This window comes from Apis cerana, linkage group LG15, assembly GCF_029169275.1.
Source record: "Apis cerana isolate GH-2021 linkage group LG15, AcerK_1.0, whole genome shotgun sequence".
Taxonomy (NCBI): domain Eukaryota; kingdom Metazoa; phylum Arthropoda; class Insecta; order Hymenoptera; family Apidae; genus Apis; species Apis cerana.
In genome coordinates, this window is record NC_083866.1 from 4,818,064 (window position 1) to 4,836,087 (window position 18,024).

General features: G+C 43.8%; 3 protein-coding genes across 18 annotated transcripts; all 3 read left to right on the forward strand.

Moving 5' to 3' along the window:
* Nucleotides 1-52: 52 nt before the first annotated feature.
* On the forward strand, nt 53-1,127 carry LOC107994580 (uncharacterized). The gene is made up of 2 exons (XM_017051565.3): nt 53-359; nt 488-1,127. Exons 1-2 carry the CDS (start codon nt 156-158, stop codon nt 1,022-1,024), a joined length of 741 nt encoding a protein of 246 aa, XP_016907054.1. The 5' UTR covers nt 53-155; the 3' UTR covers nt 1,025-1,127.
* Nucleotides 1,128-2,824: 1,697 nt separating this feature from the next.
* On the forward strand, nt 2,825-4,437 carry LOC107994578 (uncharacterized). Its single transcript, XM_017051563.3, has 2 exons — nt 2,825-3,568; nt 3,651-4,437. Exons 1-2 carry the CDS (start codon nt 3,010-3,012, stop codon nt 3,905-3,907), a joined length of 816 nt encoding a protein of 271 aa, XP_016907052.1. The 5' UTR covers nt 2,825-3,009; the 3' UTR covers nt 3,908-4,437.
* Nucleotides 4,438-8,217: 3,780 nt separating this feature from the next.
* Nucleotides 8,218-14,905, forward strand: LOC107994594 (uncharacterized). Of its 16 annotated transcripts, XR_009832863.1 has the most exons (6): nt 8,218-10,695; nt 10,757-11,201; nt 12,515-12,701; nt 13,121-13,216; nt 13,410-13,720; nt 13,879-14,905. XR_009832863.1 is itself a non-coding variant. In XM_062085720.1 (5 exons), exons 2-4 carry the CDS (start codon nt 10,820-10,822, stop codon nt 13,203-13,205), a joined length of 1,068 nt encoding a protein of 355 aa, XP_061941704.1. In that variant the 5' UTR covers nt 8,218-10,695; nt 10,757-10,819; the 3' UTR covers nt 13,206-13,216; nt 13,410-13,724. The 16 variants fall into 16 exon arrangements, 5 of the variants coding, with proteins under 5 accessions (XP_061941704.1, XP_061941706.1, XP_061941707.1 ...); XR_003696821.2 differs by lacking the exon at nt 13,879-14,905 and having other exon boundaries at nt 10,757-12,423; nt 13,410-13,724; XR_009832858.1 differs by lacking the exon at nt 13,879-14,905 and having other exon boundaries at nt 10,757-11,615; nt 13,121-13,267; nt 13,410-13,724.
* Nucleotides 14,906-18,024: the final 3,119 nt, after the last annotated feature.

The window sequence follows — 18,024 nt, forward strand, 5'->3', positions numbered from 1 at the left end:
ACTCGACTGAACGTCCGTCGACACGACGACCGGGGGCTCCGTATAAATAGTCCGGTGCCCAACCCATTGGCAACAGTCGCCGTGCAATCGTCCAAACCGTACTCCACCTCCCGGTAGGCTAGAACTCGAAACGGAAGCGTCCACCTAGGAAGACCATGAAGCTGTTGGTTGTGTTGTGCTCCCTCGTGGCCCTTGCCGCGGCCCAGCCGGCGAAGAACGACCTGTGGAAGGGCAGCAGCATGGATCAGATGGTCGATCAGACGAAGATCGAGTGCGCGCAGAAGAACGACGAGGTCTCTTGCATGAAGTTCAAGGTCCTCAACCTCCTCGACCAGATCTTCCGCAAGGACAGCTTCAAGGCAAGTGTCGGCTCTGGATCGATTAATGCCTCGATGATTACGCTACCTTCGTTCGCTCGCCAGTGCTCGGTTTCTACTTGCTCCTTATTTTCAAAATCCCCCCCTTTCACCCGTAATCTTAACCGTAGGTATCCGAAACGGTGGAGGTGACCCGGAACTCGTACCCCGTGGAAGAGGTGTCCGGCCGCAGCGAGGGCTCGTTCTTGGACAACGTGCAGACGTACTTGACCTCTCACGACGTGACCTTCAAACTGCCGATGGACTCGTCGGTGAAGGTGAGCGCGAGGAACATCGAGGACGATCAGCTCACTTTCGACGTGAAGTTCGGGCAGGGTCGCGCCGTCGAGGAGGCCCGCAAGTCCAAGCTGAAGAAGGTGGTCATCCCGATTCTCGTGTTCGTCCTGCTCAAAGCGATGACGCTGATCCCGCTCGCGATCGGTGTCCTCGGCCTGAAAGCTTGGAACGCTCTTCAGCTCTCCTTCTTCAGCTTTATCGTCTCCGTCGGCATGGCGATCTTCCAGCTGTGCAAGAAAATCGCTGCCGACAGCCACGGCGCAGCGTTGACCGCGCACGGCCCGTGGGAGTACCAAGCCCAGTACAGATCCTTCGACGAGCAGCCGGATTTCGCGCAGGATCTCGCTTATTCGGCGCACGCGCAGTCGTAAACGCGCTCCCGTATCTCGTTCATCGCCGCGACTTTTGTAAAATACCTGCCTTCCTTCTCTCCTCTGTACACTTTATTTAATAAATTATTATTGCATATTCAAATCGGCAAATTCTATCGTCTTCTTTCTTTCGTCGGATGGGACAAGCTTTATACCCGATGATACATTGCATTTCAGATCCGTCAAGTTCCTTTCGAGTTATTTCTTTCATTTGAGAAGAATTTTTAAGGGGTTGAAGTCAGGAGAAATCGCACTTTGGAAGCTTAATTGGACGGACATTTGTCCGGGAAAATTGATGATCGATATATAAATCATGCGTGTGTAATGAGAGTTGTGAAGTTACGACAGAAAACTCACAGGGATAATCTAAATAAGGAAGATCGATCCTAAAGGATGATGTCAGGATAAACGCTAAGTTTCGCGTTACGTTACAATTACGTCTTCATTTCTGCGATCTGATATAATACAAAACCCATGTTATTACCATCCTAATAATTATACTTGTAACCCAATTACAATAACAAAAAAATGACATCAAAAATGACTTATTCACTGATAAAAACTTTCCATTATTCGCGTTATCAAAGGATCTCAATCAGAGACGTAAACTTATTTTATGGCATAACAGATTTGATGGAAAATGCACGATATCAAATGTTCCGGATCTAATAGGAGTGGTTTGTTTTTACAGGCGAACCGTAAGGGGGGGAAATGTCCATATAAAATCGTCCACAAGTGGATTCAAGTTTGAAACTGAACCGTAGTCCGGTTCTGCAAGGAGATTATGCCCGATAATGATCAGACACTTCGCGCCACTGGAGGCCATAAGCGCTTTGTCCTTCCGTAAAATGGAAATCCAGTTTCGTCTTCGCGAAGGCATTCCCGCACACTCTGCTTTCCTTTTTCTTTTCGTACTCTTCCCGCATTTTAAGCACGCACCGCGTGTCTTATTTCGGGAATGTTTTCATGATTTTACGCTTGTTTTCGTTGAACGTACACGTAACGTAAAATATTCTATATATTCACAGGATAACTCAAATAAATCTTGAATCACTTTTGCAACAACTGCAAAATACAAAAAAGAAATTATCGACACGGATATCGCGCATATCGAATTTATGGAAATAAATACACTTAAAAAAAAAAAGCTTCTATTTCTTTATCTACATTGAATCTCCCAAAGCAACAAGTATAAATTACGTAACGCTCACAATCTAGAAGAGACTTGTAAATAATTCAGTTCCAAATTTGTCCCAGACAATAGTTCCATACGATCCCCCTACGATCGCCTCCTAATCGTCCGTAGAAGAAGAAAAAAGCTACGTAACCGCTCGAGCGAATTAAAACCCAGTCGACATCCACCGTCCATCTACCGTATACGGTCCACCTACCAAAAATCGTGGCGAGGAAACTCTCGTTCCCGTTCGCCACGGATCGCAGCCGTGGTCGCAAACGGGAACGGTTTGTACCAAAGCGGCCGAAAGCGTGGAATCCCCCCTCCCCCGTGTACGTGGAAACGGCTTAGAAACTTGAGGGGGCGCGCGGCAAGTTCCGTTTCCGAGGCGTCGCCGCCGCATGCCATCGTGTACTCTCTACGCGACGCCCGATCGTACGCGCGATCGTGGACGCGTCGGGACGCGCGCGTGCACGCACGTACCGCGGGGGGAGAGGCGTAAGAGGAGAGGTGCCGCTCTATGTGCCAGTGAAATTTGAATAATTTTCCTTCGATCTTCGATTCCCGGCATGCGCGACCGAATAACATAGATTCGCGGGGGGCAAATTAAATAAAAGGGGCGGGCCACTCCTCCGTCAGTCGCAGTTCGATCGGCGATCGCTCGTCTCCACACGCACGCGCGGGATAACAACGGGTGCATCTTTTTCTTCTCTCTCTCTCTCTCTCTTTCCTTCTTCCCCACACGCGAGAGATAGGAGGGAAATTATACATTTATATATCTGTTTGGTATTTTCGATCATTCGAGAAGAGGATGAGGCAATTGGTGGCAATCGTGACGATCGCGTCTCTCTCGGTGGGAGGATGTTTGGCCGGGCAGGATTTCCTCTCGAAATCGTTGAACGAGTGCATCGCCGCCGACTCTTGGCTGTCGTGCCTCAAGCAAGAGGTGCTCGGATACTTGGACGGGAAGCTTGGGACGAGCACCGAGGCGAGATCCTTGGACACAATTGACGAGGCCATAGTCGCCAGGACGTTCAAGTACCTGAAGAGTTTCGACTACGGGTTGGATCTACCCTTCGTGGACGCTAGCCTCAAGTACAGGCCGAGCAGGAGTTTGGCGGATCTGGATATCGAGTTCAATGGGAACGAGGTGGCCACCGGGCAGGCAAGAGGAATGTTGAAGAAGAAGCTGCTGTTGCCCTTCCTGCTCCTCTTGAAATTGAAACTGAAGGCCCTTATGCCGATCCTCGTCGCCGTCGTTGGATTGAAGGCGTTGAAGGCTCTGATACTCTCGAAACTCGCCGTCCTCCTCGTCGTTGGATTCATCGCTGTTCAATTGTTCAAGAAGGGTGGAATGATGATGCCAATGGGTACGTTTCTCTGATTCTAATTTGCAGTATCCAAGTATGTTCACTCGGCTCGGAACAAATTAACTCTGTCTCTCTCTCGCAGGAATGTCGATGGAACCGGCTACGCCGGCGTACGGAGCTCCACCTATGCCCTCGACCACGTCGAGCTACGATCCGGCGAACACGTGGGACGGAAATGGCCCTTACTCCCGCGTATGGACGCCGACCAACGGTGTGGAAGCGCAGAATCTAGCTTACTCTTACTACTCTCCGAGCAGCGGATCCAACACTTACAGCGGCTCCTCGTCCTCCTCGTCCTCCTCGTCGTCGGTCAATTCCGCCAGCTCGACGAACTATTAGGCGATTGTACGGATAGTCGACTCGTTCTCCCCTTTTTAACTCTCATTTTTAACGACAGATCGATCGCACGATCGAGAGACCAAAGAAAAATACGCACGCCAAATAATCGTTTCAAGTGACGATTGGACGATCGTCGATCGATCGATCATTCGAAGACTGTCGATCATTCTTGATCACTGTCCCAAAGTTCCGTATTCTCGTCGATGCGAGAACTTAATTTAGAATCAACGAGTTCTGTAAATTTTTTCGGGATCATTGAATTGTCGAGGAAGATCGGCGAGAGAATGGAAGAATTTTTAAGATTGTTCAGCGTTGCAATAGGAATTCGGTTTGCAAAATGGAATGGACAGGAGACGATAGAGCGTCCGGACGACGAGAAGAACTCGAATCTGGCTGGAAATATACTTCTTTTCTTCCTTTTGTAATAAACTCCGGAACGTTGTTGCTTCCTTTATTTATTATTACTCGCGCGGCACGATTATTTATTTTTGTCTCCTTCGCATTTGTTAATAAAAGCATACGAATAACAATCGATCGTTCGCCCTCCTTTGTCTGCTCCTTTGTCTTCTTTCGAATTAATGAAATCTTCGTTGGAAATTTTTCACTCGCGCCTACCTTTCAAATGCACTTTCTCCCGATTCGATTCCTCTAATTGAAACGAAATAATTCCGATCGCGTTGAAAGTGCAAGCGCCACGATGTATGTCGTACTCCTTGCACTGCTGCACGCCTGATCGTTTTCGAACAACTGGAACATAGTTAATTTAAAAATTAAATTACATACCTAAGTGTATGTTATTCGTTTAATCTACGTTCTTCTTATCGAATTTATTTCCATCAATTACGAAATATTTATATATATTTTTTAGAATCTATGAGAAAGATATATAAATACCTATTAGCGAAACGAAATAATGTTTTACCATTGGATAACAAAAATTGTAATTTATAATTAATGAAAAATTTTTTTTATCAATAATATATCGGTAATAGAATTCGCATTAAAAATCCATGATGGATCTCAAAGTAGTTTGGGATGTTTGCCGGTAACTCGAATTTATCTTGGGCAATCTTTTCAAGTTGCAGGACACCAGCTGAAGATGGCGCCACTTCTCTGAAATCTCAGGTGTTACCTACCGGCCTATCAAATATAGAACATTGACATTGAACTCTACTACGTTCATTCCTTATCGATTCCTATATTAACATCGCCAATAATTCCAATAAATAATCTTGAAATACACGAGGAATGACTACCTACTTCAAATAATAAATGAAGCAGATTATAGGAAATAACATCGCAAGAAGAGAACGAAGAATGCAAGACGACCAAATGGACGAGAATTGAGATCGAAACTCCTTTTTTTGAATCCACGAAATTTGCTTCAACGAAAAAATCACAACAAGAAAAATGTAAAAATATCCGTCAAGATTTGTACAATCGCAAACAGATCCTTGCTAATCTCCTAAATTTACAGGATTAACTTGACCCTTTTCTCCACCCTTTTGTCGCACCCTTTCGTCCTTAACGAAACGCAAGCTTGTCCTTTTCGACAAAAACAACCCTTTCACCTTTCTTGAGAAAAAAACCGCAGTGACCAGAAAACGCAGTAAAAGTTTATGATTCGAAAGGTGGTGGTCCAGGTAAATTCTGTGTTCTCGAGTGTCGAAGCGAAAGGGTTTCTCGAGGAGCATCCTTCTTGACAATGGCGTAAGTTGTGTTCTAACTCGAGAATCATGGATAATCCTCTTCTTAATTCTCTTCGCCTCTTCTTTGACCGCAGGATTTCCTCGCCTGGTGCAAACATGCAGGAAAAGGGATTCGAAGGGAAAGGATGGCTCGAAGGATGGATAATTAATGGGGAAAATTGGCAGAAAATTGTCGATTTCGTGGATGTTGCTGTGACTTGAATTGAAAAATTGGAAAGGAGAATAAATTTATAAGACTCGTATCCTCATATTTTTCTCGATTGCGATCAAAGAACGATGCAATGGAAATTGAATTTTGGAAAATTTTGGAGAATTTTCTATTTTCGATACTGTTGATCATCGCATACATCCATCGATTCGTTTCTATTTGTTCGCAAACGTGTCACGAAAACATGTTTCCGAAGAATATTTAATTATACGAGTTTTTATCTTTTAATAATATATGAGGGAATATAAATGTTTGGTGACTTCGACGAAAGGATAAGCGCGATCGATATAATATCAGTTGCAAAATATTATTCATTATTGAAACGAAATCAAATTTTCAACGAATAATTTCTACTGGAAAAAAGCTAAATAATATTGTATTCAAAAAATATTAGAAAATTGAAATATCTGAAATGACGTTCTTGAAGAAACTTTGAAAATGCAGATTAATCGAAGAGACGAAGAATAATTCGTTTACACGACGTGGATTATCTCATTTTTTGACAAGTTTTAATCAGTTTCGAGAGAAAGACCGGTTCGAGGCGGAAGCAAGGCGCAACCCTTTTTCCAGAAACCTTCTTCCTTCAACGGGTTCGGTCTCGTTTGTGCCCAAATCATCGTCATCCTGAATGGCTTGTGGTTTTTTTCAAACCATCCATTCTCACGGTCTACCGAAACCATCGTCATCTCCCCCCTCTCCCTGTACTACACTCATAAATTCGTCGTCCTCGTCGTACAGCTTGTTAACAGAGTGTCATTAGCGTTATCTTTGACTAATAATAATTGCCTCGTGGAAAAAGTCATTAGCCAGGCAACGATAGCCGAATGAGTTATTAATTCTGATCCAATACAAAAACGTTTCGTGATAAAAATAACGAGAAAGTGTGTCCACACGCATATTCTTTTCTACAAATGTAAAATATGACGACTTCTAATAACTTCCAATGATATTACTAAATCAATTATTTAAAAATTATTCAAGAAATTTATTCCTATCTTTACAAATCTAATTTAATTTTTTATCAGAAAGCAATATATACTCTTGAAACCCCACCAAAGAGAGCAGAGAAAAATAAAAAAAGAATCGAAGCAAATCCAAGATCAAAGTTCTTCGTCTCGAGTGTCCAGGATCGATCGAATAAAGGCACGATCCTGCGACCGATAGATCGATCGCACAGGATGCGTAACTTCCTGCATTTGTATTCCCTCGTGTGCATGGACACTCGAGGGATCGAAAAACTGTCGGCGTTTCTCGACCAACCATCCGACCAACCGTTGCACCGGTTCCTTCCTTTTTTTTTCCCTGCTCCTTTTTTTTCTCCTCCTCCTCCTCCTCCTCCTCGATCTGGAACTATTAAAAAACGAACTCGTCGAAAACTGCGGATCCTTTGTAAAATGCAACGAGAGGGTGGCAGCCAGAGAGGACGGGGTGCAGGGCAGACAGGCTGTTACACAACCGGAAGGAAATCTGTAACACAAGGATTTCGTCTCGACGAGACGATTGAAAAGAGAGAGAGAGAAAAAGAAAAGAGAAGGAAAACGTGCACAGCCTCTTCGTTTGCGCAATTCCTTCCGCCTTCTTACGCATCTGTCGCTGAAACTGCTATTTACACAATCGAATAAAAGAATGTATTTCGTAATAATGTTCATTGTACGAACGATGAAGATGATTAGATTGGAGAAAAGCGTATATATATATATATTTTTCTCCCTTTTTTTTTTAATTATAATTGACAGAAGTAACCAAGCAATTTTAATTAACTATTATATAGAATATATCTTGCTACGTGGATTCGTTATATCAGAAGTAGAAATTCATGAAGAAGAAATCGTGTATAGACAAGGCATCGTAAAATGAATTCCATTAAAATGATCGTATATAAATAAATGACCAGGAGCTGGGAAATATATTTGGGATACGAAAAGTCAATATTAAATTTCATACAGGAAGTGTTTATACTTATTATAATCCAGATATTCAGTCAAGGGATCATTTTCTTTTCTTCCTCTCTTCATAAATTTTTATCCCATCGTATAAATTGCAATAAAATCGCGAAAAAACTAAACAGTTGTTCGTCGAAGATCCAAAAATCCAAGCAATCCTCCGTGGAAGAGGAGGAAACGCGTTCTCGCATTTCGACGCAAGAAAGTTTGTGAACGTTGACTGGCAAATAGTTGGTCGCCACTTTCTTTCCCTCCCTTCTCATCCCTCTCTCTCTCTCTCCCTCCCTCTCTTACCGATTGCGTAACGAGAAATCGATCTTCGTTGCATCGATACGATACAGCGGGACACACACGCACGCACGCATGCGTCTTATATGCGGCTTGCGGTAAATTGCGTAATTTCGTTTCGTCGAGCGATCTTTTCCACGGCTGGGCTTCCCTCCAATTTAATTTCAACAAGGACAAGCGGCCGCCGCCGCGGCGCGCTCGTGCCCCGCCGACATTTAATCGAACCGTGCATATATACACATGTACATATGTGCGTGTGTGTGTGTATATGCGTGACATTTGACTCGTCCAATTTCCCCGCGGCCTCGCTCCCTTGCAAAATCGTCTTCGAGCTTCGTTTCTTTCCCGTTACTTTTCTTCTTCGTTTTCCTCTTCTTTTCCACTCTTCCTTCCCTAAGGCTGCGTTTCCTCTCACCCCTCCCTTGCGTGTGCCATCAGTTGACATTTGCGAACGACTGGGACACGGATCGCCACGATGGAGGCGAACGGAGTGGAATCTCGAGACCGAGCGTCAACTATAAGGGGATTATGGGATTGCGAATTTAGAAAAATTTAGGGGGTAAAATCGGCGTGTAGCATGATACGATACGGTGATATCGAATTATATTTGGAGTGTGTGTGTTGATTTAACTCTTTAAGTTTATCTCTGAATTTCTGCTCGTGTCGGTAGCGTTTCTTTGCAAGAAAAGGTGAGAGAAGAAAACGTGGCGCGGTGTTTTCGATTGTTCCCCGATACGATCGGCTCCCGAATTTCGAAGAAGAAGAAGAAAGTGGCCGATGGAAGTCTAAGCACGAAAAAAAAAATGAAGAAAGAAGAAGACTAAAGAAGGCGGACTATATTTCAGAGGAGGGGGAGGAAAGAAATAATAGGAGAAAGGTGGATTCCGCTCGGGAGAGACACAGGTAAAAGTGAAATGATGCGAGATATCAGCGGTTTGACAATCGCTAACGACTCTATTCTCTTCGTCGAAGGGTTGCTCGTAAACCATTGCTCGTGAACCTGCGTAAACTCCAACTCTCTTCTTCGCATTACGAATAAATGGCCGATACTCGCCCACCTTCCACGAAACACCTCGGCCATGCCTATCGGCCGCTCATTATCTTCATCGAGGATCGTGCCTTTCGAAACGAGAGGTTGCAACATTGTTCTTTCGCTTCCAATTGTTTACCTGTCCGACGGCCATCGATGACCCTCCTTCCTTGCTGCGGAACGACACGGGCAAATTTAATTTATTTGGTCCCCGACCTTGCCCGGGATGCGACGGGAAAACTAATCTTACTTCGTTTAATTTTCTTTTTTTTTCTTCACAAGAAAGAAGAAAGATCCGACTTACCATTAAATTTCTATCTACGAAGAGATGAAAAATTTACAAATATATCGATTATCTCCTCGTATACATGTAAATACAACGAATGAAAGAAAGAAGAAGAGAAGCCTCGTTGATCTCGTTCGGTTTCGATCGAGTCTGGCTTGCATTTTCTCGTTCCGTCCTCGCCGGTTGCATTCCAACAGGGGACTTTTCAAGAGGCGCGCTTGCGTAATCGATCGTTGCGCGCGAGCATCCCCGATAAAATATCAGGCCCCCTGTTAAACGGGAGCCGACCAATCATTTATGATTTTTAATCATAGACGGGCCCCGCATCTCTCGTGAATCGATCAATTGACGTTTAATTAACGTGGCCCGGCTTCGTTCTGGTCGGCGCCGGAATTCATCGAGAATAAAAACCGACGATGTGTATATATACGTGTATATAGCGATGAAGAGGTGGCTGGTTTTTCACACTGTCCTCGATCATCGCGACAGCCCATGAGAAGCCGATAAAGCGTGACGTGAAAAGAAAAAACGCGATCAACAAGCCGCCTGCGTTGCCATTGTGAGTGAAATGAGTATATCGGCGAGAAAGGGGGGAGTCGGTTGGATAATTTAACGATCGTATCGAGCGTGTGGTGAAAAGTAGGTTCATTCAGTTTCGTGTATACTTGGCCCATTCATCGGCGGTTTCGCGATTGAGATGGGTTGAATCGCTCGTCTAGACGAGCCGACACGGATGATTTGCAATCACCGCTCCGATGGATCAATGGGCAGTGTGTTTGGTAAATGGAGTGGTGTCGGTGAATAGCTACTGGACTTCACGGGCCACCAGCCACGGTCCATCATCTATACGTACACCTGAAAAATTTTGAAACAACAACACTGTTAAGACAATTTTAATCTTTAATATATCACACTATATCGACTGTACCAGTGGAAATTTTAAATTTGTACAAGAAGATATATATATATATATACTTTGATAAAAGTTTATACATTTCATACGAAAAAATGTGGGAGAGAATCATTCGCTTTCGTTTCTTCGTCCGTTTTTTTCCCCTCCGCTCATCCGTTCGTGGGAAACGAAGTGAAGAGCGCGAGATATTTCGCAAATATTGGCTCATCAGTTACGCACTCTAATTGAAATATTTCCCTGGGCAATGGTTAATCGCGAATTAAGATATCAATCATGCACGCTTGTAAACTCGAATAATTATCGTCTTGGGCGTCATCTCTTCGAGGCATTTCTTCTAACGTCTCCTCTAGCGGCGAAGGCTGCACAACGAAGGCGGCAACCCCGTCCTCGGGGCTCGTTTCGACAGAGCAGGTAAGTGGCGGCGATTAGCGGTGGAACAGGACAGCGTGTAATTAAGGCGCCTGTGTTAAAGCCCACAGTTCCACAGCCGGCTTAACTTACGTACAACGAGGCTGCCCCCTCCCCCCGAGCATCGATGCGTCACGAAATGTTGAGCCGCCTCGAATACCGAAGAATTCCTATCGCTTATCCGCATATTTTCAAGGGTCACCGAGCCGGGCCGAGAACGTGCTTCGCTCTCTCGCCGCCTTCTACCGCGAGCTCTCCGCCTCGTCGAGGGTGGAAACCACGCTTCGAACATCTTTCCGATTCTCCACTCTCGAACGAGAGAGAGAGTAAAAAGGAAAAAATTGTAAAATTGAATCATTTTCAGATTTTCAGAATTCTGAGGCGAATGAAGAGACTCCTTCCCCTTATCGCGGTTCGTGGCCATCGTAAAAAACAAACTGGCCATTCGATCGTGGCCAAGAGAAGAAGCCGAGATAAGAAGGGACGAAAGGGGATCATTTCGGTTCGATGTGAGTCGGAGCATTTTTCTCTTTTCCTTTTTTCCCTCCTCTCTTTCGGGGGCAGGCATCTTATCACCGTGAAAGGCGTCCACGTCGATTCGAAAGGGAGATTCCTTCGTGGTGCCGTCACGGATTTCATGCATTCCTGCGCGGACGCCGCGGGAGGCTTCCTTAAAACCGAAAGTGATACCGGGCGAGGCGGACGCCGCGGACGTGAAAAGACGGGCGGAGAGGCTCGGAGGCAGCTCTCGTACACTCTCTCGCGTGACACGGCTCCATACGAGCGGGAGAAAACACGTGGAGGGACAGTGAGAGATAAAAAGGAGAGGATAAAAGCGGAGTTTTTCTTTTTATTTATATTTATTTATTCTTTCTTTCTTTCTTTCCTTTCGCCCGAGGACGTAAGGAACGAGGTGGACAGAGGTAAGTGCACCTGTGTCGCGGCAACCCGGCCGGTCGATCGATCGGACAGATAACTCGGGCACGGAGGGGAAACAGGTGTAAATAGATCGACGAATCCATATAACTCGGATGTTTTCGATTGAGACAAATTTCCTTCACGAGGGAGGGAGGGGGATACTTAATCCCATCTGATTTAAAGACGTTTTATATAATAAGCGGTGAAACCTAGTTGATGCATCTAGTTATGTCTTATTCAATTTTTGAGAATTGAACGAAGAGATTAAAAATGTAAGGTGGGGGGAGAGTTTAGAAATACTAATTCGATATAACAGGAAACGAATATTGTTTCGGCAAGGTAAGGTAATTATCGTAGAAGCCATTTTCTATAAGGTCGTTTTCTTCTTTTTTTTGCTCGCCTTCTAGGTCGTCGATTTCTTCAACGGCTACGGTTTTTGCTTTATGCAATGTTCACGGTGACGCGCAACGAGACCTTCGACGATCTCGGGAGAACGAATCATTCTTGTTTTATTAGTTTGCTTCTTTCCTCTCCTGCATTAGGCAACGTGGAATATTTCTTCGATAAACCACGATGTTTCAACTTTCCTTTTTTTCTTAAGATTTCTCTTCGATCCACACGCGTAATTTGTACGCGTTAATTCGATTTCCCAAAGATGGAAAGAAACGTTACCTTTATAGAATTTATATCGAGAAACGAGATCGACGACACGCGTTCGATCCACGAGAAAGAAAAAGAAATAACACGAAGATCGTCGATCGAATCGACCACGTTCTCACGTTCATGCTGCCTCGATTAATTTCCTCCTCTTAGGTAATTCCTTATCGAGATCAATCACAAACCGCTGCCCCTTTAACACGATCGTTTACAAACCATCCTGCTGTCTGTTCCACGTATGCCGCAGGAAACAGGGGTACAACCACAGCTGGCGAATTTCCAGGCACCTGGCCAAGAAGCTGGAATCGAGTGGTGGATCTGGAAAAGATACCCGATGCAAGAGAAAGAAAGAAAAAGAAAAAAAGAAGGGAAGAAAGGCACGAAATCTGGCGGAAGAAAGACGTTCGAGAGAAATTGAGGAAGGGGTTGGCTAGGTAAGAAGAATCTCCCCGCTTTCTAAACGGTATGCGGAAGGGTTGAGGCTAACCTGGACTCCTTTCTCTCTCTCTCTCTCTCGTCTCGATTTTTTCTTTCTTTGATCCCCTACCCCCTCGATGATAGGGCGGTTACCGAGGTACCGTTAGGTCAGCTCGCCATCAAGCTGCCCCTTGTGGTGGGTGGTTGCAGCGTTTCCTCCTCTTCTTCTCCATTTTTTCGTCCCCCTTTGTTGACGCTTCTTCGTCCGCTTCCTTGAAACCCTCGTCTAACTGTGATCCGTGTAATCCACGCGCTGCTTCCGCGTTTCGAGGGGCTGCGTCTGCCCTTTTTTTCTCACGAGCACCCCGTTTGGGAAACGTTCTGCCTCTTTTTTCTCTCTCTTTTTTCTTTTTCTTTTTTTTTTTTCTTTTTTTAGATTCCGATGGGAGTGGACCTCGTTTTTTGGGAAGGGAATTAATTTGGACGCGATGCTTTTTTGGACGTGGAATGAAAGAATGTGATGGGAAAGATGGTAATATATAGAATTGGAAAATATTAATTAAGCGGCGTTTCCGTTTTTGAGGTAAAATCGATGTTAATTATCTTATTAAAAAATTGTTCAATTATCGAATTATTAAAATTCTATTGCGCATTGTGTAGCTGATCTTTGAATAGATAAGACTTAATTATTCAAGGAATTAAAAATATCCTTATACTTTTTACAGAGCGAAGCTTCCAGCGCTCCAAAGGACAACGTGTCAATAATCTAGCCGAGGCAACTACTCCCCGTGGAGTGTGGATAGAAATCGTTGTAGTCCTTGAACACTGTGCAAGATTACGGCAAGATTTATGGCAAGATTGATAAATTCGTCGAAATTTGAATGTTTCGAATTTAATGAAATTCATTTCTTTAGAAATGTTTGACTCAGAATGACAATCGAAGAATTGTAAAAATGGCGAAATTGCCGTAAAATAATTAGGTTCTAAGAAAAATTTTGAGCATTGTGTAAAAAAAGATTTATCATGGCTGTCGCAGGTAATTTTCGAGCATTCTTTATTTTTCTAGGCCAAAAATCCTTGTATTTTCCTTGTACTTTCCCTTGTACTTTTCGAGCAATTATAAGGATATCTCTGAAATGATCATTGAAATAGTTTCCTTCGGAATAGATTCGTCATTCTCGATCACTTTTTTAGATTACATAAATATTTTTCGTTCACCTCGAGCAATTGCCGTTGTTCGATAAAATTTTGAAGGAAATCATTCTTCACGAACGACTCTTCCCTCGATTTTTGATCCCTCCATTCCACGGTCGAACGAGGAGAACTGGTTCCATTGCTAACCGACGAAAGTTCACCGGAATATTCAACATCGGCGAGAAAAACGAGGAGAGGAAGAACAGAAACAAGTGATAGTACGTGACTGGACTAAAAACGAAGAAGGGACGAGGAGAAGAATCCCGTGGATTTCGAAATAGAAATGCAAGGTCGCTAACCGTAATAATTTTGCAAATTTCTCGAGGTGTTCACCTCGGTGCACCTCGCTGCGCCTCTCGAGGTCACGGATTCTCTCTCTTTTCCTTTCTTCTTCTTCTTCTTTTTTTCCCCCGTTGTCCCATAACGGGATCGCGAAAAATTCGATCCTACCTGAGACCGTTAAAAATAACGCTTCCTTGGCCTTTTTCTGCCTTTTCTCCGACTGCTCGCTCGCGTACGAGGCGCAAAGAGAAAAGCAAGGACAAGTTGGGGGAAAAATTAGAAACGGGTTATTAGAATCCGAGGCGGAGAACACGGCGAGGGAGCGAAGGTTGCTCGATTTTTCTTCCCGCGAGTGAGCACGTAAAGGCAAGAAAATTCGCTGGAAACGACTAGTTCCTGATAGATCGGAAAAAAAAACGTAAAACGCTGTTTCTTGCCGGAAGTCAAGGACGGGGCCTCGACTTTGCTTAGTTAGAATGTCACTCTCTCGCTTTTTCTTTTTTTCTTCTTTAAATTATATCTACCGATAAATAAAATTCCTCAGATGAATTATGCATATTAGATAGTTGTTGTAAAGTTGATTGGTAAAAATCTCGAAATAAACCTTTTCTAAATTTACTCTGTTACGATATTAAATAATTTACGCCTCTTTTTAAAACGAACAAATCGTTGTTATTCTCCATACTTCCCCGTATTAATTTATACGTAACAAATAAAATCTCGCAGTTTGCGCAGCTTTAAAAAATACACCGATTCTCCCGAATAAACCTGCAAACAAATTACTGGATCTGATAATTGAAAGGGGGATCAGGTTCCCCCGGGATAATAAGAAAAATACGTTACGTGAGCGAAGGTGCATCGTCGCATATCCGGGGTATGCACCTCGGTCCGCCGGCGTCCACGCCGTGCCAGGGTCGAGGGAAAGAGGAGCCGGGTTGAAGGTGGTGGTGGGGAGGGAGCCGGCAGGACGAAGGGGGAGGGAGGCGGGGAGCTCGAGAGGAGAGAACCCAGTAACCTAGTGCCGAGTCGCCTGGAGGTCTGCAAAAACAAAAGAGAGGAGAGAAGTGCGTGCCACGTGCCCCGCCGCCGCCGCCGCCGGCCGCCGATCGCCGATCCCTCGCGATTAGTCGCGGTGGCCCGCAAAAATTACCCCCTTTCGCGCCTCGCCGCGATTTTATCGGGCGTCGAGGGTGGCCCGCGCCGCCCAGGCCCGGCCACGCGCCCGAGATTTCGCGATTCTTTTCGCCGATACGCCTCCTCCTCGACACTCTCGCCTCCTGCGCCCTTCCAATCGCAATCCCGATCTTGTTCTCGTTGATAACGAGAAAGGATTTTAGAGGATTTGCTTTCGTTCCTTTAGTTTTTCTTTCTTCTTCTCTGATCTCGAAGAAATTCGTAGAGGGCGATTCTCTTTTACATGCGATATAAAGTCAAAAGATTTTTTTTTTTTGTTATTACGGGTGTATAGAAGAAGAGATTATAGGTTAAAAAGGGGAGGATGACGAGAGTAATCTCAGAGTATTCGAATTTCTATTTTCTTTTTTTTTAATCTCCTACAAGGTATCAACGTGCCCTGTTTAGAAATGACTCAATGGCGATAGTGCGCGGTCAGCGAAAATATTTCCATCTCGAAGGCCAACAAGAGGCGCGCAGGAAGCGGTCTCGAGGAGAAAAAGTGAGAAAGAGGAAAGAGGAAAGCAACAACACGATCGATCGTTTCTTTCTCCTTTTTCCCCCCTTGCCGTTTGATCGTTCGTTGCAAGAGGAGGACGAAGGGCAACGAAGAGGAACAAAGTGTAGAGAGAAAATGATATAAACGCCAAGATACTTTTTTACTTTTCCTTTTTTTTCTTTTTGCTCGCCCACCCCTCTTCCTTTGGGGTGAGAACACGTATCGATTGCGAACACGTTGGTATCGCCGCCGCTAATTAAACGGAGGATAGATTCGATATTAGCGGAGGAAAATTGTGAGCACGGTCTTCCCGCCGCAACCTCCGGTAACAAACTTATCGATCCATCGATCGTTGCGTTCCACAGAAAGGTCACGAGGATCATGACGGAGGAGAGATATACACGTTGGCACGCGTTCACGTGCGCTCGATGCGGCGACAAAACTGCATACCCTACGATTTCTGCGCGAAACCATCGAGTACCGATTATCGATTATCGAGAATATTCGATGCATCGACAACGATACATTTTGGCGAGGACGACACAATTTTTTTCTCCGGATTCTATCTCTAATTTGTGATCGTAAAACAGGAAAAAATGTTGAAGAATATTTTTTTTTTTTTTCATTCGTTTCGATCTAAACAGTTCCAACAAATTTGCCTTAATTGATGATAAGTCGACTCGGTATTCACTCGGCCAATATATTTCACACTCGAGCACACGGGGAAACTTCAACTTTCCTTTCACTTAACTTTTACTTCAAACTTCAAACGCCGCCATTATGATACCAATTTACGATCTTATCTTATGCTGCATGGAAGTGTCGACGAGAGACCGATCATTAACGGACTTCCGTTCAATTTGCCACGCTGTTCGTGCCCCGAACAGAATAGACACAGATAAAAATATACATCCATTTCTTTTTATCTACTCTCGTACGTGTATATATTATACGTAAAAAAATTTTGCGTGTCTTCCTCTCTTCCTCTCGCTTGAACGTCGCATTACAGCTACTCTCTCCCTCTCTCTCTTACACGCGATGCATTCGGCCATCTCTCCTTTCTCTCGCACGTAACCACACACACAGCGCACCTTCCAATCTTCTTCCTCTCTCCGTCTTTCTCTCCTCGGCATCTTCTTCTTCTCCCTCTTCTTCTTCTTCTTCTTCCTCCTCTTCTTCTCGCTTCGGTTCTCCTCCTTTGCAACGCGCGATCGCGATCTGTGCCGTGGTAAGGTGAAGGAGGAGGAGGAGCAGAAGGAGAGGACGTCCAGGTGGAACGTCCAGGAGAGATCGTTAACGCGGGTTGAACAATCGAATCGCGTAATGTTAATCGTGGTGGAAATAACGTAACATCGGTGACGATAACGATGCAGTTTCTAATTATTTGACGCGCATTGCTGGGACGGATTACAATCGATAAAAAAGGAGATTGGAAAAAGGATCGCGTCTTTCGTCGTGACAGCGCGTAGACAGTTGATTTCGTAGAAAATCAATTTGAGTTCCTTTTTTTTGTACGAGTTACGACGATCCGCTTTTTCTTTGAATTTGGATCTGCTTAAAAAAATTTCGTCCCTTTTTCTTTTTCTTAATTTAATTTAATTAAACTCGTCATACATCGTGTGTCGTAGAAATTTTTATCGACAGATCATTATTGAAATGAATTATGAGATTTTATTCATTTATTAATCGGCAAGAACGGTTATTCAAGTTTCAATCTTCGTATCGTTCTTTATATATATTAAATATAACGACGACTTCGAATTTGAGATATTTTGGTAGGAAAATAAAAAATGGCTTAAATAACGAATACACTTAGAAGATATTTAGATATTAACATAGGGGATCCAATAATAATATCAGTATCAATAATATATGGTTAGATTCAGAAAAAGATAAAGATACAGTACATTTCAACTAATTTACACTCCCATATATAAAACTCCTTGATTTTACAAAATGAACACAATAACAAACTATTCCCCAAATCCTACTATTTCTCGCAACAACCATATATATTATAAATCCGTGTTACTGCATTAGAAAAAAAGAAAAGAAAGACAGAATGGGTTGTCTGTATATTATTTATCGCACAAAAATCCAATTTTAAAGTTTCAAAAACTAACAACTCCACGTATATTATTTTTACACGTAAAACATCCTTTTAGCAAACTTTTCCTCGAACAAAAAATTCC